At 45.0% G+C, this 23,667-nt stretch overlaps 1 protein-coding gene across 1 annotated transcript; it reads left to right on the top strand.

The window, feature by feature from the left end:
• The first annotated feature begins 844 nt into the window (after positions 1-844).
• LSM12 (LSM12 homolog) lies at positions 845-22,608 on the top strand. The gene is made up of 5 exons (XM_027625607.2): positions 845-1,105; positions 2,922-3,055; positions 18,506-18,615; positions 20,022-20,148; positions 20,936-22,608. The coding sequence occupies exons 1-5, from the start codon at positions 982-984 to the stop codon at positions 21,026-21,028; spliced, it is 588 nt and encodes a 195-aa protein (XP_027481408.1). The 5' UTR covers positions 845-981; the 3' UTR covers positions 21,029-22,608.
• The last annotated feature ends 1,059 nt before the right edge of the window (positions 22,609-23,667 follow it).

The raw sequence follows: 23,667 nt of genomic DNA, 5'->3' as shown, positions 1-23,667 counted from the left end.
AAAACTTTCGTATATCTGATGGACACTAAGCGGGGAGGGCCCAAACTCCTGCCCCAAGGCCACCTTTGTCACTACTTCTGCTTCTCATTCCTGCCCTTTGCCTGGCTTTCTAGAGAGGGCAGGATGGGAGATGGGGAGGCATCTCGAGTTCCAAGGGTGATGGGTGATCATGGAGTAACTACCATTTATTAAAGACCTACTGCATGCCATTCATCTGTACACATCATCTCACTTAACCACCTAACTCCTCTAGAAGGCATTATTTAATACAGCAGAGCAGTAAATAGCACCGTCTTTGGAAACAGGTAGAACGAATTCTTTCTGGTTGTGCGACCCCAGCCAAGTTTAGTCTAAGACTTTAGTTTCTTCATCTGTAAAATGAAGGTGTTGATTCCTACACCAAAAGATTGTTGGGTGTTCAGTAAGTAATAATACAGAAGAAATAAAGATGCAGGATCAGGTTTAGTAATTTGCTCAACGTCATAGAACTTAGTAAGTGGCAGACCTGGGATTCCGATCCCAGTTTAGCTAATCCTATAGGCAGTGTTCTTTCCACTACCACTTTGTAACTGGGTATAATAATTTTGGGCAAGTTTCCTTAAATCCTCTGGTCCTCAGATTCCTCATATATAAAATACAGAGTTCATTCATTAAACTCTTCTGTCAAGGTGTGCTCATATGGAGACTGCAGCTCCCGCCTCCTTCCCCTTCTCATTCCACGTAGGTCATTTATCTTTAATTTCTGAAATGGAGTCTGCAAGCACCTTACCAAGCGGGCCCAGATGCACAAACACTCATTCAGATTCCCCTTTATTTCCTCTTCTTTCCTTTTCCACCTAGGCTCCCGCCCCACCCAGCGCCAGGCCACGCCCTGGCGTGTGACGTCAGCACGCCTCGTGCGTCGCGTCGCGGCGCTCACTGGGGGCCCGGCTTTCGCCCGCTGCTGCCGCCGCCGCCGCCGGCCGCGGCTGCTCTCCCAAGATGGCGGCTCCTCCGGGCGAGTACTTCAGCGTTGGGAGCCAGGTGTCGTGCCGGACGTGCCAGGAGCAGCGGCTACAGGGCGAGGTGGTAGCCTTCGACTACCAGTCCAAAATGCTGGCTTTAAGTATCCTTCGCTGCGCGGAGCCCGAGGCCGGGCCGGCGTGTATGTGCGGTGGTGGGGGGGGTGGGGGACGACGGCGGCGGCTGGGGCCCTCTCCGGGCCTAGGGGCGACCGGCTACCGCGGCGCCCGGAGCGCATGCGCACGGGCCTGAGCTCCCCTCCCCCTCTTCGCGTGTCCCTTGGTCCGCTTAGGGGACCCTGTCTCCCACCCCTTATGGGGAGCTGGGCCCCGAGCGAGGGTCAGTGGGTGGAGGGGGGCTTGACACGCGGATGCCTTTTCGGGGAAACGCTATGAGAGGGGACTCAGTGATCGGGAGAGAGGGTGGTCGTGGGAGGGGGCTGGTGGATTGGAGCCCGGATGGAAGGGGGGCGGGTAGAATCATGTGGGGAGGGGGTGTGCAGAGTAAGGAACTGCTAGTAGCGCAAGGGTATGGAGTTTAAGAGGGGGTGTCTTCTGGTGGGATTCGGTCCAAGGAAGGGCGGTGGGGTGGTGCCCAAATGGGCCTTGCTTGCTTTGGGGGAGAGTAACTGCAGGACAGAGTTTGTATCTGAAATGGGGATAGGGGCTTGTTTTGCTGGTGAGTGTGTGTGCGTGGTGCTCTTGGGGGCGGGGAGTATTGAATTAGCTTTCTCAGTCATTTGAAAATTGCTGTTTTGAGAATGTTTGCGTTGGAAACCTGGTCCAGATAGAAGACTACGTTTTTTTCAGGGTCTCAGGTAAGCTTGTGTGGGTTACAGGTGAAAGAGTAAGTTATCTTCTCCTGCTCAGCCCAGCACATGGAGTCCTGACTTTTCCTTAGTAGTTCCCTCCCCTTTTGGAAGTGTCGGTGTTAAACAGAATAGAAAAGAAGGCCTGCTTCTTTGGGGTGGAAATGATTTCTGAATTACTCCAGGAAACTCAGTCTTGGAAACAAAATATGATTGCCATAAATATGCCACCCACCCCTTCCCCTTTCTGAGCCACAGGTGGGTTTATTTTTTTATTTTTTCGAGTAATCCTTTATGGCATCTTTCAAAAGGAAGTTTCCTACTGAGTGCTGCATTTGAGTGTCAAGTATACCACTAGTTGTAGATTTCTAGCTTAGGAAGATGTCCTCTGAAACTACAGGCAGGAATCGTTGCCTTTTTTTTGTAAAATACAAAAACTCAGATCTGGGCCAAATAGACCTTTTACATTAGTGGTTTAATTGGAAGGGTTTTGGCATGAAGAATTACTTTACTTTTAATTGGCATATATTATGCTCTTGATAAATAGTTGGAGGACGGGTGAGTGATAGAAAGAAAGAAAGAATGAATGAATGTATAAATATATAAATAAATGGGTTATCTAGCTGGGTTCACCTGGAGTGAGCCTCCTTTCCAGTGCTATAGTTTCCTCCTCTGCAGAATGGGAAATCTGAAATCTAAAAAAGTGAAAAGAGCAGTATATAGATGAAAGGAGTATTATACCAAGAACAGAAAGTACTGCCACTCCTGTGTGGTTCCTTAGGGCCAAGACAAACTATATATACGGCATTAACACTGCATTATGCCTCCATACAACCAGTAGAGAGGTGACAGAAACCCTTTCTGAGGCTTCCAATTTTGGGTGGTATTTGGCTTTGAAAAGCTTGAGATCTTTTGGTTCTCGGGTTTTGAGCGGGCGGAAGGTGATAGGCAGAGATTTCCTGAGGAGAGCTGTGATTCTTGTGAGGCTCCCCCCTCTTGATCGTGGCACACCTGTTACACCAGCCTGTGTGAATTGTGTTTTCCATGCCCCTTTTGGGATGTGTCAGTGCTCTGTTTGCCCCTATTTTCCTTAACTTTATTTTTTCACCAGAATGTCCCTCTTCCAGTGGGAAGCCCAACCATGCAGACATCTTGCTCATAAACTTACAGTATGTTTCAGAAGTGGAAATAATTAATGACCGAACAGAAACCCCTCCTCCCCTAGCTTCACTCAATGTTAGTAAGGTAAGGACTTGAGGGCAGTTCTGGCTCTCCAAAATGGTGGGGGAAAATTGAGACTCATTGACTCTTGGTGATACATATATTGTCCATTGTTTTTCATTTTTTCATTGACTTAAAATTGTTTGTTTTGACACCTTTTTGGAAAACCTGTCAGTTTAGGTTTTCTCTTTATTCCTGGATATCTTCAGAAGACTTAAGAAACCTTTTAATGCCCAAATAGAGAAATAAAGTTGCGAGCTTGCTTTTGTCCTTTGTGAAAGAGGACTTTTTTTTTTTTTTAAACTGGAGTCCATGCGTGAACTTCGGTATTGGTGGGGTTGGGTAGGGGTGTTGCCCGTGAATCTCCTGAAATTGTGTGTGTGCACACATGAATAGACGTGGTTTTGGTGAACATATGGAGTATTTTGCAGATCTCTGATTCATGACCTACAAAAATTTGGAAAACTACTGCCTTAGAGCTACATTTGTGTCTTTGTATTTTTGAGGTCTGACAGAATTAGAGGCTTAGGATATTTTAATCTTGGACGTACATGTTGATAATCTGGGAGCCTCCAAATCACTTTGACTCTTTAGTTCTATGAGTGAAAGTTCATGTATAATAATAACAATAATAATACCATCCCATGCCCTGGAGTCTTTGCTGTCCTGTGCTTTGAACACTCTTTCTTCCAGAATGTCTGGAGCCGCATCCTTCAGGACTTAGTTAATGGCACCTCTTCCAAGAAGTCTTCTCTGATCACCCAGGCTAAAGTAATTTGCTCCCATTATTCTCTCTTACAGTACCTTATCCTTTAGAGTTAAAGTGACATAGCATTTATAGTCCAACTTAGGACATTTTTGAGAGTAAAGCAGAGTGCTTTTGTTTTACACTGGGACAAGTATAGATCAGTGTGTCCTGGGCACATTGGAACTTAAGGTTACCCTATTCGTAGCCTCTTTATAATTGTGTTATCATTTGCTTGCTTTTCTATCTCACCAAACTTTGTGAGGATGGGAACCATACTTGTTTTGTTCATGGCTGAATATACAGAGCCTTGCACAGAATAAGTGCTTAATATTTTTTGAATGAATATTAGACCTTCGATTTTAGTAGCAGCTGCCTTAAGTCTCTTGAATTAGTGTGGTGGAGGTATTTCCCTCTGGAGGAGTCTTGTAATAACGTATATTCTCTTGCTTCTCTCGGGAATGTGGTATGTTGGCTACAATTCAGCAAAGCAAGGAAACACTTAGGCAGCTGAAACAGTAGAGGGTAACTGAGGCTGGCAGAATATAGTTACCTCCTATCTGGAGGTCCCTTCTTTTCAGATTCCAGGGAGATGCCACTTGTTTTTTAGTGATGGCTGAAGACAGATTCGGAACGGTGTTGGGTTTCATATTAAAGGCTGTTGCATATAGAATGTCCCATTCTTAGAAATCTATAGATTTTTGAAACCCTGGCTTAGGTACCTCCTACTAGAATGTAGGAGCTCTTGGAGTGGTTGTCTTTTTTTTTTTTTTTTTTTTTTTTGGCTGAAGAGATTTTAAAAGATTCAAGTGAAATAGTTTATTCCTGGTATATTGAAGAGAAAACACAGTTACTTTTAGTGTTTATAGGGTATGAAAGTTTGTTAACTAAATAACTGGATCTTCAGTGAGTAGTAGAGGAAAGATTATCTGAAAGAGGGATGGTTTTCTGAAATGTAAAGGACTAAGTTTCTGTTCTTTTTTTTTTTTAGATTTTTATTTATTTATTGAGAGAGAGAGAGTGATAGAGAGCATGAGAGGGAAGAGGGTCAGAGAGAGAAGCAGACTTCCTGCTGAGCAGGGAGCCCGATGCGGGACTTGATCCTGGGACTCCAGGATCATGACCTGAGCTGAAGGCAGTTGCCCAAACAACTGAGCCACCCAGGCGCCCCCTAAGTTTCTGTTCTTGGAACCAATATGTGCCACCATTTAGTTAAGAGGAATTGGATTATTAGGGGTGGGACAGTTAAGCGGGAGCTGTTAAAAGGTAATTTACTTATGTTTGACCTCAAATATATATAGTTCTTGGTTTTTGAGTTTGCAGCGTATTTTTGTCTTTAGGGTTTTGCTTTCTGCTGGTCAGTTTTAGATTATTAGTATTGTTGTAAACTAGTTGTTTACCCACTCTTTCAAGAAAGCAGGAATCAATAGGTTAGGGAAGACTGGAAATTTTTACTTTTTTTTTGTGGCCTGCTTGCCAAGTCTTGAAAAAGGTTTGCTGGGAAGAGGAGTCAGAAATTAGGTTGGAGGGCTATCTCTGGACTTCATTTATTCGCTCTTTCATTTGCAGACATGTTTAGGAGTAAAATTAAGGTTGGAGGGCTATCTCTGGACTTCATTTATTCGCTCTTTCATTTGCAGACATGTTTAGGAGTAAGCTATATTGGCTTTCCCATATTTGAGGATGCTTTGTGATTGCTCCCTGGAATCGGTTAGACTTAGAAGAGCCTGCTGCACTGTTAGTGGAAACTTAATCTGGGCAGGTGTTTACATATTGCTTGAATGACCTGAAAAGTTCATCCCATTGAAGAGCATGGACTGGGTTTTTTTTTTTTTTTAAGATTTTTTATTTATTTATTTGAGAGAGAGAATGAGAGCATGAGAGGGAAGAGGGTCAGAGGGAGAAGCAGACTCCCTGCTGAGCAGGGAGCCCGATGCGGGACTCGATCCCGGGACTCCAGGATCACGAACTGAGCCGAAGGCAGCCACCCAACCAACTGAGCCACCCAGGCGCCCCTGGACTGGGTTTTTTTTAAGATGGAGGATTGTTTAAGTATGTTAGAAGGGAACTGAAGTGCTCAGAGATCCCTGGAAGAAAACTTGCTGCTCACAGTCTTGGGGAGCATCACCTGTGTGCTCCACTTCCAGTAGGAAGATACCGTCACATGTTGGCTCATGTTGCTGATATAGTAAGTGCTTTGTTTAATTAATCCTGTTGATATAAATTGGATATTTGTTTACTCTGACCCAGCAGGAAATGGAAGAGAAGGACTTTTAAAGAAAATACTTAATTCCAGCCCAACTAGAGAAGGTACGAACTAGCAGTTCTTAGAGATGAGCCCATTTTGCTTTCCGTTTACAGTTCACTGCAGGCTTAGAAGTCCTGTGTCTGTCCACAGCTGTGGCATGTGAGGGGCAGCTTGGAAGAGGACAGTGGGGTTGCTGAAGGTGGAAGTTACGAGTATCATTTGATCTTCTCCACAGTACCATTGTACCCTGTTAAAGTGTTCTGAATTTCCTGACTCTAAGACAGAAGCATTTCAATAAAAGTACAAAAGCACATCAAAGCCAGTCATAAGTGAGGTTCAAGTTACTCACCCTGTGGCTTATTAGTTTATTCTGTCATGAGGAAGGTTTAAATATTGCTTTAGGACAAGAAGAACCCTAGGGTCCACGTGGCAGAATGAAGTATGGTGTTTCTTCTTAACAAGTTCCTTTGAACTGACTCTGCATCTGGTTCTCTGGGAATGAGGATTACCCATGGGTTGGTAGTGTTCTCAGGAGATGATTTGGGACATGTCAACATTAACAAGCTTCTCTCCTGTGTAGCATTATAAAACATTTCCTGAAATCTATTTTGTGCAAGGTTTTGTGGTAAGCTCTGCTGGGGACCACATTTTACATTTGTCTTGTGCTTTACAATTTACAAAGAGCTTTGACACCTCTCATTCCATTCTCACAGTCACACCATGTGATCTTTAGAGTGTATTCTTTTCCTTTTTGTTTAATAGGTAAGAAGACAGGCTTATTAGTTTTAAGTGACTTGTTCTGGGTTATATGGCTGGTAGTGTGGGAACTGATGTTTTTATGTGCCACTCTGAACTAGCAACTGGTAGACATCTCATTTAATTCTAACAGTTCTTATGGTGTGGGTACCATCAGCATTTCATAGGAGGGTAAACTGAGGGTCAGAGAGAATGAGTCACTAGCTCAAGATCATGCGACTACTAAGTAATAGAGCTGGGATTTGAACTCAGGTCTGATATTTTAACTGCAAAGTCCCATGTTAATAATATTTCTATGTAGAGAAACCTCTGTATTATGTGGTCAGGAGCATTGTGGTCTAGTAGAAAAAGCAGGAATCAAGCAGGTAAGTCTTTAAAGTCACTTCTCTGCCTCTTAACCTTACTAAGCATCAGTTTCCTCACTGTAAAAATGGGGTAATGTTAGTACCTATCTCATAGAGTTGTTATGGGGATTAGGTCAGTTGACTAGAATTGGCAGATGTTAGTTCTGTTCTTCTGCATTAGCTATGTGTAGCCAGCTGATGTTCCTTGAATAGGCATAGGGGCAAGGTGGGGGGAAGGGGGGGCATTATGACTGAGGGAAGGCAGCCAAGAATATGCATGCTATTACTATGTCAGTCTCTCTTGGCTTTGGACGGACATTCGTTCAGTTATCCAAACTTGCCAAACCCATATTGGGGAAAATCAAAATTGTATTGAATACCATTAATATGTAATTGAGTTAAATGTTTTTAAGAGATCTCTTCTTGGTGACCAGAATTAACTTGAACATTGAGAGCAATGTTATCAGGTGGCGTAGTTAAGTGAACACTTGGCTGAGTACTGGAGTTTAGAGTGAGCAGTCACAGAACCTAGGAGGCTGTGCTTTCAACTTCTGAGATCCTTAGGAAAGAACTCATGGACACAGCCAAGGCAAGTGTATGTATTTGTTGAGATAAATGCATCCAGTGCATTGACTGAGATGTAAGTCGTCCTCACTTTGCTGAGTCGGAGAAGACTTTCTTAAAGAGATATTTGTGTGGGACTTGTTGTGGGGGGAGGTGGGAAAAGTGTGGGGGGAGGTGGGAAAAGTGACAAAGCATAGAAAGTTGAAATCCACATATAAGGCATCCACCTCCCTTGCCAAACCACGGACTAATTTGTCAGCCTCTTTTATCCATTATTACCCATTTAGATCTTACTAACAAGCAGTGAATTATCAAATGCAACCAGGAAGAAGAGATTCAAAAGGCTTATCATTAGCCCCTGCTAATGAAGAAGGAGTTGGCAGCCTTTGGATAAAAAGGGTATTTGGAGATTGGGTGGGGTGGTAGGGGGCGGTTCTGGTAAGGCTGAGAAAACGGAAGAGTCACAGAGTTCAGTTTAAAAAAAAAAAAATTGTTCACCTTTAGGTATGATGTCACATTGAGGGAAGAGCTGACTTTTTGTTTTGTGTTCTCCCAATTTCAAAGCTAAAGTTTAGCATAACCATAGACTTTCCAGTGATTTGAGCATTAATTCTCCGGTATGAGTAAACTCCTGGAGTAGTTAATAGCTGCGGCATTGTGGCCTTTGTTCATGGATCTATCTTGTTAGGTGGGCCCTTGACCATATCGTGACCCTAATGTGTTGAGGTATGGAGTTATCACCAAGTAGAATCAGATGGCCTGGCCACACTGTTTGGCTATGTGTATATTGGTAGGAGTTCATATTATGTGTAAATGTGGGAAGGGAAACGACTACTTTTCTAGAGAAAGCAAGACTTTTTTGTCAGATAAAATTTTTCTAGCTTCTAGAAGCTGTATATAACCTATTGGCTCACTTGATTAGAGTATATTGTAAAGGCTCCAGTACCGGATTAGAGTCCACCAGTGTTGTGCACCTGGCTGTGAGCAGACACAGCTGTTTGCTTATGATAGTGTCATGAAGGTATAGGTTGGGGGTGAAAAGAAAGAGCCCATTACTACCGTGTGACGGGACATGTTAAGTAGTGAGTGGTATCAGATGAAGTTAGCAAGGTAGAATGATTGACTGCCATTTTACTTATTTTGTTAAAAAGATTTATTTATTTATTTTAGAGGGAGAGCACATGGCGGGGAGGAGCAGAAGGAGAGGGAGAGGGAATCTCGAGCAGACTTCCGCTGAGTGGGGAGCCTGACATAGTCTTGATCCCAGGACCCTGAGATCATGACCTGAACTGAAATTAAGAGTCGGTTGCTTAACTGACTGAGTCACTCAGGGGCCCCAATTGACTGCCATTTAATTTAATTTAATTTTATTATTATTTTTAAAGATTTTATTTATTTATTTGACAGAGACAGCGAGAGAGGGAACGGAACATAAGCAGGGGGAATGGGAGAGGGAGAAGCAGACTTCCTGCTGAGCAGGGAGCCTGATCCGGGGCCAATCCCAGGACTCTGGGGTCATGACCCAAGCCGAAGTCAGACACTTAACCGACTGAGCCACCCAGGCGCCCCTTGGCTTAGGTCTTGATCTCAGGGTCGTGAGTTCAAAACCTGCATTGGGCTCCGCACTCACCGGGGAGTCTACTTAAAAAAAATCACTAGCCTTTTGAAGGATGTCACATTCAGTGGCATTCAAACTTTAGGGTCAAACTGACAGAGCCATAGTTGGGGATGCAGTGTCCGGGCTAGGGCTCATGACTCATTTCAGGCTATAGTGCATGGCAGCCAGCTGATCCCGTGAGCCTTCATTAGGTTAAAGGTTTGGTTCCGAAGGGGGCTTTCTTGACATCACGGGGTGTGGAGACAATTGCTGTGCCTGAGTTACTGGCTGAGGTCGGCCATCTGTGTGTTATTGAAGCCACCTCTGTGCTCTGACATGGAGGTGATTTAAAATGAGGACTTTACTGGTGGGTCGGTGGTGGTATCGCTTCTGCTGTTAAGGGGCATTCTAACTGTTAGTCTTCCTGCTACAGAACAGGCTTGTGGGGAAAAGGGTGATGCAGTCAAGTTCTAGCATTGGAATTTTGAGACTAGCTTAGGTAAATACCGGAAACGACCCTGGAGAGTCCAGCAAATTGTACCTGAAGTGGAAAATGAAAGGATCTGCACACTGTGTCAGAAGCTAACAAACAGTGTGTGTGGTAGAATGTGGGGAGTTTGAAGAACTGGGTTCTTTCAACAGCTGGGCTGTTAATGAATTGTGTGACTGTGTGTTAGTCACTTACTGGAACTGAGAACTGTTCTGTGAAATTCTAATGGTCGAGGTTTCTTTTCCTTTTGTCCTCCTTTCCTCTCACTACCCCTCCCTTCCAGGTGCTGGGGTTGTTAGATTAAGACTGCCTTTGCCCTCAAGAATCTCATGTTTGTTGGCAGTGGTGAAGGAGGGCAGCATTTTTAACTAGTGCTGACAGTATGGCAGGATCAGTGTTAGTGGAGGTGTGAGCAAGTTGCTATGGGAGCATAGAGCAGGGGCCAGCAAACTTTCTCTGTGAAACAGGGCCAGATAGTAAATGTTTTAGGTTTGTGGGATATCCATTCTTTGTCACAACTACTCCACTTTGCCTTTGCAGCAAAAGCAGCCATAGATGATATATAAACAAATGGGTGTGGTCTTTCCAATATAGCATAACTAAAACAGGTGGTTGGCTGAATTTGGCCCACTGGCTGTAGTTTGCCAACCCTTGGCATAGAGTAGTAAACATTTTAGGGAAGTCTTTTCTGATGTAATAGTGGAGTAGGGTCTTGAAGAATAAATAATTAGATAAAAGGAAGGAAGTTAAATGGCATCAAGCTAATTTGGAAGGTGCTCAGTTTGTCCATCTGCAATTTAGAATCTTTTGCTCTTCTGTCAGTAAGCTAACCTGGAGGTTATTCTTGGAGGGAGGGCATGGACTAGTTACATGCCGATATTGATATTAGGTGCTGTACATGCTTACTGAATTCCAACAATAACCCTTCAGGATGGGCCCCAGATGACTGAATTGAGGCTCTGGAGAGGTTATGCATTGTGCTCGGGTTCATGCAGCTAGTGTGTGGTAGGCAAGAGTTTGAGCCAGAATCTCTTGTTGAGGCAGTAAGGGGGTGTGGCTCTTCTCTTTTACTTTGTTTTCTCTCTTTTCGGAGCCCAGGAAACAGGGCATGGCTCACTATCACTGAATAAAATCAACTTTTTTTTTTTTTTTTAAAGAGAATGAGAAGTGCACGTGCCTCCCTAGCAGGGGAGGGAAGGTGGGAATGGGGGGGAGGGGCAGAGGGAGGGAGAGAGAATCTTAAGCAGACTCCACGCCCATCGAGGAACCTGACACAGGCTCAGTCTCTCCACCCTGAGATCCTGACCTGAGCCAAAATTAAGAGTTGGACGCTTAATCAACTGAGCCACCCAGGCGCCCCCAAATCAACTCTTTATTCCATAGGTAATGCCCCCATTTGGGCACATAAAGTTAAAGACATTTCCCACTTACTGTTCTAGTTATATTTTGGAAGATTTTTTTTTAAATCAGAATATATTTTTTTTATTTGGAAGATGTTCTGTTTAGGACTTACAGTTTCTCTAGTAGCTCTTATAGAAACCAGAAAGGGGAGAGCACTGAGCTCATTGGCTAAAGGAAGGTTGGAGTGTATGAATTTTTCTGAAATGACCCACAAGCCACCTCTGTGCTAACAATAATGATATTATAATAACAGTGTTAACAGCTAATATTTGTACAGTGCTTTATAGCTCCCCTAGTGTTTTCACCTGGGCTGTCTCCCTTAATCCTCACAGCCACATGTGAGCTGGCTAATTTTTGAGATAGGTTGTTGGGGTCAGATTTTAGCTTCTGTCTCAGCCAGTTTTCTCTCTGGAAGGGCCATGTGGAGGTTCCACAGTAATACTGGTTTCAGGGTCTCTGGAGTAGGAATTACTCATTTAGTGTCCTGGAAGTTTAGTTTCCTGTTGTGGTTATGAATTGTGTTTGGTGACATAATTACAAATAGCTAACAAACCACTGACTTAAAGCTAGTTTTTGTTTTAAACCAGGTGAGAGAAAAACCCTTGCTTTTGTGGACTGGCTGTGACTTGAGGTTGGTCCGTATTGTACAGTAGCAATATGATGGTTTAACAAGTATCGTGTCACTGTGGCCCCCTGGATTTGCAGGGTGTTTTTCATCTTAGCTCAGAGCACTCGATGTATCCAGGGAGGGGCAGAGGGAGAGAATCCTCAAGCCCACTCCCCACTGAGTGCAGAGCCCTATCCTACAACTCATGAGATCACAACCTGGGCTGAAACCAAGAGTCCGAGGCTCAAAGGACTGCGCCACCCAGGCTCCCCAGCACTCAACTGTATCTTAACATTCAAGTGCAGGAGACTTGCTTGACTTAGCTTCCCTAGTCTTGGCCCAATCAGAAAATGATGGGTCCAGGGGGTGCCTGGCTGGCTCAGTTGGTAGAGCATGGGACTCTTGATTTTGGAGTTGTGAGTTTGAGCCCCCCACATTGGATATAGAGATTACTTAAATAGATAAATATTTTTTAAAAAATGGAAAATGATGGGTCCAGGGAATGCTTACCATTGTTGGCCTGAAATGCTTTCTCACACAAGATCTGTTTTCTGAAAAGCATTCCTGTGATTTACCTTTTCAACAAAAGAAATAAAGGATGTCCTTGAGGTTCAGGGTGAGACTGGGGCCCTTTTCAGAAAAGAGAGGTCCTTCACTAGAAGGCAGACAGCTGTGTTCTGCACTGGGGACATTGGTGGAAATGCCAGGATGCACTGACAAAGAGAAGGTGGCAGCTGAGTTTTAAAATGTTTTTCCTTGGGGCGCCTGGGTGGCTCAGTCGTTAAGCATCTGCCTTCGGCTCAGGTCGTGATCCCGGGGTCCTGGGATCGAGCCCCTCATCGGGCTCCCTGCTCAGCAGGAAGCCTGCTTCTCCCTCTCCCACTCCCCCTGCTTGTGTTCCCTCTCTGGCTCTCTCTCTGTCAAATAAATAAATAAAATCTTAAAAAAAAAAATTAAATGTTTTTCCTTTCTGGAAAAAAATTTTTCTTTTCTGAAAATATTTTCTTTTGCATTCAAATTTATGTTTTCAACAATAACTTAGACTTCTCTTATGTGGAGCTGTTTGTAGCACAGGGTTAAGAATGTAAGCTCTGGAGTCAGACTGGGTTTAAATCCAGACTCCCACCTGTGGCTTGGTAAACTTGGGCAAGTTTCTTAACAGCTGTGACTTAGTTTCTCCATCTATTAAGTAGGAGGAATTTTAGTCCCTATTCCATAGGCTTGTAGTTGTTTTTTTTTTTAAGATTTTATTTATTTATTTTAAAGAGAGTGAGCGTAAGTGGGGCGGGTGGAGCAGACTCCACACAGAGAGCCTGACATGGGGCTCGACCCTAGGACCCTGAGATCATGACCTGAGTCGAAGGCAGACGCTTAACTGACTGAGCCACCTGGGTGCCCTGTTGTACAGATTAAACGTTTTAAGACATGTAAAGTGTGTAGCTTGGTGCCTAGGATGGAGTAGGCTCTCAACAGGTTGGCTCTTAGAATTTTAATATTCACTACCAGGCCTCTTAAGCTCTACGGTTCCTGTTTGATTCAATGTTTTGATTCATTATTATGTATTCTAAGACACAGCGACAAGTGGGGTACTCTATTTTTGGAGTTCCCCACTATCCAGAGTTGTAAAGAACAGTATTTTATTGAAACTGTCAGACAGGAGCTTTCAGCTAGGGAACAGGAAGACTTGGGGATACTGATTTGATAGCTGGGAGAAATCTCTTTGAGAGCCCGCTTGTTGCTAGCTAGGAAGGAGGGCTTTCTGAGGGCGCAGCCCAGGATGGAAACAGCAGAAACCAGTGCGGGCCCTCAGGATGCCGGTGGTTCTTGGCCGCTGTGGTCCGCCGTCCCTCCGCCTCCAGCAGAGGCCTCGCGGCCAGTGGCGGCAGGCCCCGGGCGGCAGCTGCGGTGCTTCCTCACCGCTCTGTGAGGGCAGCTGGTTGGACAGCCCGCATGCACGCAGAAGACAAACTCAGAGTGGCTCGTTGGAGTCAGTAGGTCACATCCAGCGTGTTCCTCTTTGGACTCTGCTTCCGTTGTTGTCTCAGCTGTCACAGCCTGTTACATACTTGCGGTTGGAATCCCTCTGGATTCCCCACAGCACCTGTGCCTCCCTGGTCTGGGTGTGTGGGACTAAGATGGCCCAGCTGGTGACTCAATAACAAGATGAAGTGCGTATCGCTTGGGTTTTGTTGTTGTGGCTGCTGCTTTTTCTCCGTGTCACTGAGTGTAGGAGGAGAGGTGTGTGCATTAATTCACTCACTCAAGGGTTACCCCACAGCAGGCATGATTAGATGCCTTTTAATATTGATGTGCTTTGGTATCAAGTTCGTGTACTCTTCTCCGTTGCCCACGTCAAGTTGCTATATATAAAATGGCCACGGGAGGAAGCACTGGTTAGTAGACAGGAAGAGCTGTTTTCACTGGGTTTCATACAAAATAAAAGGAGAGGCAGGTAAGCACAGGTTGTCTTGTTCAGACAACTTCACTTTGTAAAGTGGTGTCTTGAATATTCTTTGAGATTCTAACCAGTTAGTGCTTCAGTTTTGGTTGGAAGAGGCGAGCAGCTAGCATGTTTGCATTGAAAATAGATGCAGTATGGTGGTAGTCATTGAATTTAAAAAATTGCAATCCTGGTAATCCTCCCAAGCTTAAAAGGCACACCCAACACCTCTACTGAGGGCGGCTTTTATTGGTTCCCTCTAGTGGTTTGACAATAACTCTGAACTTACTCTCTTGGAATAACTGGACCATTTATACATATGCATGAGTTTACAAAAAACATGAGGTGGGAGATTTCAATCTGTATAACTGCTAAGTTGAGGGTAGAGTGATAGTCATTTGCTTTACAAAAGGAGGCTTATTTACTTTTTTATGAGTTTTCAGGAACATGCCTAAAAAGAGCAAGGTAATCTTGCCCCCAGTTTTGAGAGAAGACTTCTAGATTCCTTTTGTGAGGGCAGCCTTCCTTGTGCTTATTTGATAGACTCCTCTGTGGGAGAAATTCACCCCTTTTGTACAAGTTCCTGGTGAAAGCAGATCTAGTTGGCTGAATATCAGATTTAAACATTTTTCAGATTGCCATGAAAATACAGTTCATAAACTGACAGCTGGAGGTTTCAGGGTTTGCACTGCGTCCAGATTCCGCAAAGCACAATTGCAGGTACAGGTACAGTAATTGAGGATATTGGGGCAAATTGAAATACAGTCAGTTTACTCTGATTTCTGTTGACTTTTCTAAGGCTCTTTTTTTTCCCCCTGTTGGTAAAGATTTTATTTATTTGAGAGAGAGAGGGGGTGATGAAGGGCAGGGAGAGGGACAAGTGGATTTTGCACTTAGCGTGGAGCCTGCCGCAGGGCTCGATCTCACGACGACTCTGAGATCACAACCTGAGCCGAAACCAAGAGTTGAAACCAAGAGTCAGACGCTTAACCACCTGAGCCACACAGGTGCCCCTCTAAGGCACTTTATCATTTAGCATTTGGGACCTGTTGTGCACCATGAGTTGAAATGGAGAATCATCTAGTCTATTCTCCTTTGCTTTCAGAGCCTTTAGAGGGGATTGTACAACTGGTATTTTGGGGGGCTAGAAGTGTACTTTGAACTCCTTGTTCTCTAACTGTTGTGTTGCTGTTACTCAGGCTGTCCAAAGGAATCACTTCTGGCTGAGATTTATACACATTTTATTTTGCCTCTGGCAAAAATTCAAAAGTGACTCCTCTCCCAGCCTTTTTTCCTCTTCTAGCTTAAATTTGTCAGTTCCATCTTAAACATTCTGCATAGGTGCCTGGTTTCCCTGAGCCATTCCTCTCTTACTGAATGGGTGATGTTCACGTTTTTAATCTACTATGTAGGTGACAAGGATATTTTGCTGTGGGTATCCCATATTATCTAGTCAACACAAGCTTTATAGAAGCAGCTTTGTCTGACCCAACACCAGGAGATGTTTTTGGTTTTCAGGGATAAACATTTTATTTTTTTAAGATTTTTCTTTATTTATTTGAGAGAGAGCAGAGCGAGTGATAGAGAACTTGGAGGGAGGAGGAGCAGAGGGAGAGAGAGAAGCAGGCTCCCCGCTGAGGCAAGGGAGCCTGATGTGGGGCTCTATCCCAGGACCCTGGGATCATGACCTGAGCCAGGGCAGCCGCTTAACCCACTGAGCCACCCGGGCATAAACTTTTTCTTTTTTTTTTAAAGATTTTATTTATTTGAGAGAATGAGATAGAGCAGGAGAGGGGGGAGGGTCCGAGGGAGAAGCAGACTCACTGATGAGCAGGGAGCCCGACTCGGGACTCGATCCCGGGACTCCAGGATCATGACCTGAGTCGAAGGCAGTCGCTTAACCAACTGAGCCACCCAGGCGCCCAGGGATAAACTTTTTTAAAAAGACCTCCAAGTGAGACCCTTATGCCTGTTCGTGGGGTACAGTAAACCTGTGCCTGGTCACTTGCGTTCTGCAGGAGCCCTGCAAGAGCGTGGTTAATCCAGGGGAGCTCTGTTGCCCCCTGGTTTTTCCTCCTTTCCTTGGAGACTTCATATTTTCTACAGGGTTGTTTGGAAAGTGAGACTCAAGGAAACTCCTTGTTATCAGGGTTTTCTTGGTGACGAAGTTTTGCTTTTTGCTGCTTAAAATATACCACCAGTGGTTCTCTTGCCATAGAAACTGAGTGCTTTCTTACTGCAGTTGGGATTGCTGAGGCTCAGGGGAATACTGTCAGCCATGTGCGTTTATTTCTCTCTCGAATTCTAGCCTGGTGGGGCCAGAATGGCAGGACCAGGCTTGAAAGATTATTTAGTGCTGCTGTATTTGTCTTCTCTCCATGTACTGGGGACCATGTGAAAAAGGAGCTCCAGCTTCAAATCACTGCAGAGTTCTGGCCTTTCTTTCCTCTTTCCCCTAGGGACACTGAAATGACAGCATGCGTGACCTCTCTCTTCTCTGTTCACACCCCTCGCCCCTCAAATGATCTTTGAAACTCAGAGGCAGGACTCCCCATAACCCAACTGAAGGTCGTTTTTTCTCTTCTTGATAGTCAAACCTGTGCCTTAATAAAGTGCTTTGTTTTGCTAACAGTTAGACACTTTGCCTCTAAAACTGTATTTGGTCTATGGTTTGAAGGGTCATTGTTAAAGCAGAATGGAAATGTTTAAGAATTCCAAATATCTAGGTACTTTGGGGATGTGTGTGAGGTATGATCTCCCTATTTTAAGGAGCTGTTGTTTGGAGACAAATTATGTATTCTCACTTGTGTGTCTGTGCATATGTCTTTAGTGTGCTAGCTGCAGCATCAGTATACTAAGCTGTTTGTGTTCTTGGGCCTGAACAATCTCCAAATTATTTGTTTGACTTTCAGACGCATTTTTCTGCCTTTTCATTTTAAGCGTCTTGTCCAGCATATTTGTTTTGCTTTACACTTAGACAAATTTGTACTTCTGGAGTCTCTAGCAACTAATACTGTAGGGTGGGGACTAAAAGTGTATTAGAGGGGCAGTAGGGGTTGACAGGGCAACCCACCCCTGTTGGGAGGGATTTACTGGATTTTAGTAGACTACGGTACAGTAGTCTCCCCTTATCTGCAGGGTGTGCAGTCCAAGACCCTGGAGGATGCCTGAAACCATGAATAGTACTGAGCCCCATATATACTAGGTTTTTTTTTTTCTGTACATACATAACTATGATAAAGTTTAACTTATAGTCAGGATAAAGATTAACAACAATAACTGTTAATAATATAGAATAATTATAACGATATGTTGTAATAGCAGTTACGTGAGTATGGTCTCTCTCTCTCAAAATACCTCATTGTATTGTTTTTACTCACCCTTCTTGTGCTGATGTGAGGTGATAAGATGCCTACGTGATGAGATGAAGTGAGGTGAATGATGTAGGTGATGTGATGTAGCATTAGGTTACTGTTGACCTGACCTGATGATATGTCAGGAGGAGGATCATCTGTTTCCAGACCAAGGTTGACCCTGGATAAGGGGGGGTGGGGAACTACTGTACTAGATTTTATTAGAATTTCTTTTGATCAGCTTGTGAGCATTCCACTAGAGGGCAGATAAGGAACTAACGTAAAGTAGAATGCAGACCGTTCCATTTTCTAAAGAGCAGGATAGCGGTAGCTCAAGTTGAAGGTGGACTGTATCCATGGGTTAGGTGTACTTGAGTTTTGGCTCCCCATGTGAGCACAGATAGTGGTACCAGAAAGGTAGTCTTTAGAACCTCAAATTCTGGTTTCTGAAGATGTCATAGACATTAATTTCTAAACCCGAGACTCTAGCAGTGGCTGATAAAAATTCTTAATTTTCTCCTTTCATACACATGTGTGTTATCTTTTTTTTGACCGTCACTTCCCAGTCCCACCGTGTAACATTGCTCTGCTTTATTTTCTTCCTAGCTCCTTGGCACCGTCTGAAGTTACTCTGTGTTTTTGTTTGTGGTCTCTGTCCGGTCCCCACTTCAGTGCTGTATCTCTAGCTTAGCCCAGTGCGTGTCTCGTACCTGGTGGGCACTCAGTAAGTCCTGGATGGAAGGAATGTTTGCCACCATAGCAGTAACTACTCAGGCATCTTGGGTGTGTGTTTGTTTCACTTTTGGACTCTGAGAAAACTGAATCTACCAAACCAGTCTTTTCCAGCCTCCTTTCCTCAACAGGTCCTGACTGTTGGGAAGAATGAAGGTGAATGCTTTTCTGAGTCTCTTTCCTCTCCCCCACCCTAGCTTGCCAGCAAAGCACGGACAGAGAAGGAGGAGAAGCTGAGCCAGGCCTATGCAATCAGCGCTGGTGTTTCCCTAGAGGGCCAGCAGCTCTTCCAGACCATACACAAGACGTGAGTCGGGGGAGCATAGGGGTCCCTTGTCCCGGGGGCGATGCTGCCTGGCTGTGCTGTGTGGTAGCCAGCTTTCGGATAGTCGTGTTCCTGAAAGTCAGCAGAGATGCTGGTTAGTGTGTCGACAGCACCTCGGTGTCCAGGGATGTGGGTGTCTGTTGCCTTTCTCGTACAGGAGAATGGTGTGATCGTGGACAAGTTGTCTTCTCTGGCCTTCAGGTTCTTCATGTGTAAAAGTTGGTTTGGGATTAGATAATCCTAAAGATCCCTTTCAGAACTGGTATTCAAGAATTCAGAATTCGTGGCTTCTTTCTCTTTCGTTATTTTGATCTTGTTGTACCTTTCTCCAGAAGCTGATGCAGTTTTACTAAGGGGAAGTTAGTGTCTCTCTGTCTCTTTCTAATTAATTGTACATTGGGGTGTACGTAGGGAGTTAGGGAGAGCAGAAGGCCACCTTATTACCACCTCCGAAAAGACATTTTGTCACAGCAGAAGTCATTTGACCCTCCACTAGCTTCCCTAGCTGCTGAAAAACGGAAACATTTGGCACCCCCTCCCCCCCCGCTGCCTTCTGTTGCCCTGTGTAGCCGCCTGGGTCTGGTGCACAGATGGCAGCTGGCATCAGAGCTGCTGGAGGCCGTGGTGTGAGTGTCTGAGCAGTTACAGGTATGTGAAGGGGCTCTGAGGAATATCGGCTGCCCTGCGTTTCCCCAGGTGTGACCTAGAATGGGTTTTCACAGTCTGGCAAGTGCCCAGCTGTCTGATAATTGAGAGGGTCCAGTTTGAGGAGCAGTTTCCATTTCGGGAGGTGGGGGGCAGAGTGCAGATCACAGTAAGATGGAGTTTCTTTTCCTCTCTTTTTAAAGGTGCTATTCCTCCCTAGGTTAAAGGTTGGCAAACTCCAGCCAGATCAGCTCATTTATATATCATCTGGGGTTGCTTTTGTAGTAGGTACAGCAGCAGAGTTCAGTAGTTGTGACAGAAATTGTATGGCCCTCACAGCCTCAAATACTTACTGTCTGACTCTTTATAGAAAAGGTTTGCCAGCCCCTGCCCTAGGCTGCTACTTAAGTTGATGAGCCTAGATGTTTGTTTGAATTCAATTTGGATTGGACTTCTGAGGCTGCCACGAAGTTTTCTGTGGTTTTCCAGGTCCCTAATGCTTCAGAGTAAGTCTTCTGGGCTCTCCTTGGAATGAATGTGCATCATGTCATTGCTTTTCCTGGCCAGTGGTGTCCAGGAGGTGTTTCTTGGCTACTGCACCCTATGGGCTGCTAGCATCTAGTTACTGGCTGAGCTGTGAGCTGAGAAGTTGGGGTCAGTTTTCTGGAGTTATTTATTCATCAGGCAGGAGGTGTTGGGATGCCTGCAAGAGGCAACTTTCACCTGCTCTCTTCTCCTTCCAGCATTAAAGACTGTAAATGGCAAGAAAAAAACATCGTAGTCATGGAAGAAGTTGTTATTACACCCCCATATCAAGTGGAAAACTGTAAAGGCAAAGAGGGGAGTGCACTGAGCCATGTACGCAAAATAGTAAGTAAAGGAGCCATGAACCTTGAGAGAGAGGATGATTCCTTGGCCTTCACCCTTCCAGCCTCAGGGCAGGACCTTGTGCTGCAATCCCTGCCTGCTCTGACCTGCCAGCCCGAGAGCAGCCCTGCCTAGCCCCCCGGCCCCTGCGCACAGTGCTCTGCGGCTCTGGCTTGGCCACTTCTGTGGGGCTGGAACCCACTGGGCAGTGTGCAATAAAGTGAGTGGGCAGCCCCGTGTCCTCGGCAGTGTGGCTTTTTGGAATTAGCCAGACCATTCCATGGTATTGCGCCTGAGCAGTTCCTCTCATCCCAGGCTGGGTTCTTCTCAGGAAGGGCTGGTTGGTATAAATCAGTTGCTGTTGGCGTCTCTGACCCTGCATATGTCATGTGACTGTCTCGATTGAGTTGCCGCATTTGTAAAAACATTCTGAGCATTACTGGATATAAAAAGTCTAATACTATTAATTCCCTGTCAGCTTTTCGTTCTGCACTTACGTGAAGAGGGGAGTGGGAGTTGGGATCAAAAAATCTCCTTTCACACTGTGTTTTAGCTTATCGGTTCACTTTCTTTTAGACAGTCTTAGCTGAAGGTGCAGCACATGCGGTTGAAACAAGAGGCCGCTGCCTACCTTCGGCCGGGAAGGCCCACAGATAGCAAGGGCCTTCTGGTGCCTGAGTGGTCCCTGAGCTGGACAGCCAGGACCGGCTGCCGAGGCCTGGCATGAACTGTTTGGGAGGCCTTGGTGCCCATCTCCTGTTCTGACCTAGGCTGAACTGGTCTCTTTCAGGTTGAAAAACATTTTAGAGACGTGGAAAGCCAAAAGATACTGCAGCGTTCACAAGCCCAGCAACCACAGAAGGAGGCTGCCCTGTCATCCTGAGTCCACACACACGGAGGACTCTTCCAGCATCCAGCCAACGAGGCGGTGGTGGTGGCTTCGGCGGAGGCAGGCCGGGGGAGGGAAGGGATCCTATATTTCCTGTTGGCTCTTGTTAACAAAGGGTCAGCATTTCCAAATCTTAGACTTGAACAAACAAAACACCCAACAAAAAAGAACAAGAGAATAATTTAAAAGTTGAATCATTACTTGACTAACAGACTTTGGTCCACCATGTCCTTTTCACAGCCCTCTTCTGGAACAGTCACCTTGTTAATTTTATTTTTGAAAATTCCTTTCCTGCTCTGCCCTTTCACCTCTGACTTTCCTAGTCTGTCCCTGCCATTCTGTTTTTATAAGTGGCTACACTTGCCTTCTGAGTGATCGAAAGAAACTTTTACATCTTCTCTTCCAAAATAAAAGTAACAAGCTGACTGTGATACTTAAGTTGAGACTAGAGCAGCAGACAGGTCTCACTTTAAATTTGTCTTTTTTTTTCTCTTTTTTTTTTCTTTTTTTGCACAGGGCATGGCTTGAATTAGTTTTATTTTTCTTAACTTTAAATATATATATGAAAATATATATTAAAATGTTCTCTAAATATTTTCTGCTTCTTGCAGGTCTCTTTTTACTAGATCATGGCCGCTCTTCCCACCTCATCCCTTCGAAAATAAAAACGTATTACCCTCCCCACCACCTATAGCCAGGCAACTAACTTGACTTGATTCGCAGCAAGAATCTTCTGCAGCACTTTCTAGAGCCAGTGTTTGCAGGTGGGATTCAGCTGTGAGGGTTCCTGATGGCTTTTTAGTCTTTAACTGTGTGTGTGTGTACCAGTCTCACATTGGGCCAGAACCTCAGGATTCTCCCTCTGCCTTTTGTCTTACTTCATGGTACTAGAAGAACTTCCTCACCACTCTCCCATCTCCTAGATGGGAGAGTCCGCTGCCCTGTCTCCTGTGCCCTCTGCAGGAAGAACTCTTTTGCATGGCACGTCTCAGCTCTTCGAAGGATGATTTTCTTCCATAAGAAACCTGGAGCCCACATCTCCCGGTCTCTCGAAGTCTGTGTCCAGAGCCACTAGCCCAGGAGAAAGCTTGGGTGACCTATAGTTTCTCTTCTCCCACCAACCTCCTGCTTTTATGCCCTTCCCCACCCCCCTTAAATTTTACAAGCTTACGATAGTTTGTATGTGCTCAGCCGATGGGCAGAAAACCTGGAGAGAACTTCTGGACTTTAGCCCACCAGTTTGTCTGGTTTGACTAACCTGAGCGCGAAAACTGGCACGCGGTGCCCCTGTGCCTTCAGGGCAGTCCAGTGGGGCAGAGTGTGCCACCAGCTGAATATCAGGCACCTAGTGGGAAGTGGGTGATGCTCATGTGACTGGCTAGAGCTTTGGGGGTGGGGTGGGGGTTAACTACTATCTTTTTGGCCATGATCTCTTTCCCCTTCCTTTTTTTTTTTAATTAAATAAATGGATCAAAATTAAATAATTCAAGCCCTGCCTTCAAAATGAAATTTTTTTTTTTAGTATTGTTTAGCAAAAACAATAAAACCCAAATTTTTTTAACCATCACTCATGTGTCAGGTTTGTACGTGCTTTAGAGACCCCAGAGGGAGGGGGTGTAAGGGCGGGGGGTGTTCCGTAATCTTTCCATTTAGATTCTCTGCTTCCTACTCTTTACCCTTACCCTCTCTCCTTCCACCCCCTGGAGCTCACCCAGAGATAGAGTGCAAAGTGTATAATTTAAGAAGGGGATCCAGGGTTGGGAGGTGAGTGTGTGAGTGGGGTAGGGGCACAGAGAGCTGGGCACGTACATGAGGCCATTTGTTATGGGCTGTTTGGAAGAAAAACAAGACCGAGAAGTGTACTTTCATCTGCCATTGGCCACAGCTAGATTTAAAGTACCAGGCCTTTAATTTAGGCTGCATGGAAGTGTAAGCTGGAAAAGGTGAAAGAGGGAGACAGAAGAGAGACCTTGTAAGCTCTAGAAACCCTAAGAGATGCCATTAAAGGCATGAACGGGATTAATGGAAAATAGAAGCCTGGGAGGAAGCTTTGTGTCATGTATCCACATCATCACTTCCTCCCCATTTAAGTCTGTGAGTGGAAGACCATAGGTACCAACGATTTCTGGTAAGGAGTGCTTTTGACTCTTTATGAAATAGATGTGGGGGAACTTGAAGCACTTCCAAGAGGTGGAGTTAAGACTGTGTGAAAGGCAGTGAGGTAAAGAAGAAAGAACAAGGGCTTTGGAGGCATAAATAGTTGGGCTCAAATCCCCAAACCTCCCTTTCCTCACTTTGAGATTGTGGGTAAGTCATTTCACCAGTCTGAGCCTTAGCTTCCCCACTGTCAACATGGAACTCATACCCGTCTGCTACAGTTGGTGTGGAAGGCTAAAGATCTTTAAAATGCTTGCTACCTAGAAGGTGCTCTGTAAATGTTAGCTTGGTCCTGGGATGGTTGAGTCTGGGGATGAGCCTGGATTAGATGATTGTCAGAGGCTCCGGCTTTGTTTTAGAAGTCTGTCTTTGGATGGCGTTTTAAATGAGGCTGATCACGTAAAGCAGTTGGGCAAAGGGAGGGGGGTTGTCTCGGTCCTGCCTTCTGTCTCTCAGATCTCACCTCTACCTCTGCC

This window comes from Zalophus californianus, chromosome 16 (genome assembly GCF_009762305.2).
Source record: "Zalophus californianus isolate mZalCal1 chromosome 16, mZalCal1.pri.v2, whole genome shotgun sequence".
NCBI lineage: Eukaryota > Metazoa > Chordata > Mammalia > Carnivora > Otariidae > Zalophus > Zalophus californianus.
The sequence above is the reverse complement of the archived record's forward strand: the minus strand, read 5'-3'. Positions and strand labels throughout refer to the sequence as shown.

Bases quoted from the DNA above. Each gene is read 5' to 3' on its own strand.
- LSM12 (XM_027625607.2), top strand. From the start codon at position 982: ATGGCGGCTCCTCCGGGCGAGTACTTCAGCGTTGGGAGCCAGGTGTCG. The intron at 1,106-2,921 runs GTATCCTTCGCT...TTTTTTCACCAG, and splicing joins GTCCAAAATGCTGGCTTTAA to AATGTCCCTCTTCCAGTGGG. The intron at 3,056-18,505 runs GTAAGGACTTGA...CCCCCACCCTAG, and splicing joins CTTCACTCAATGTTAGTAAG to CTTGCCAGCAAAGCACGGAC.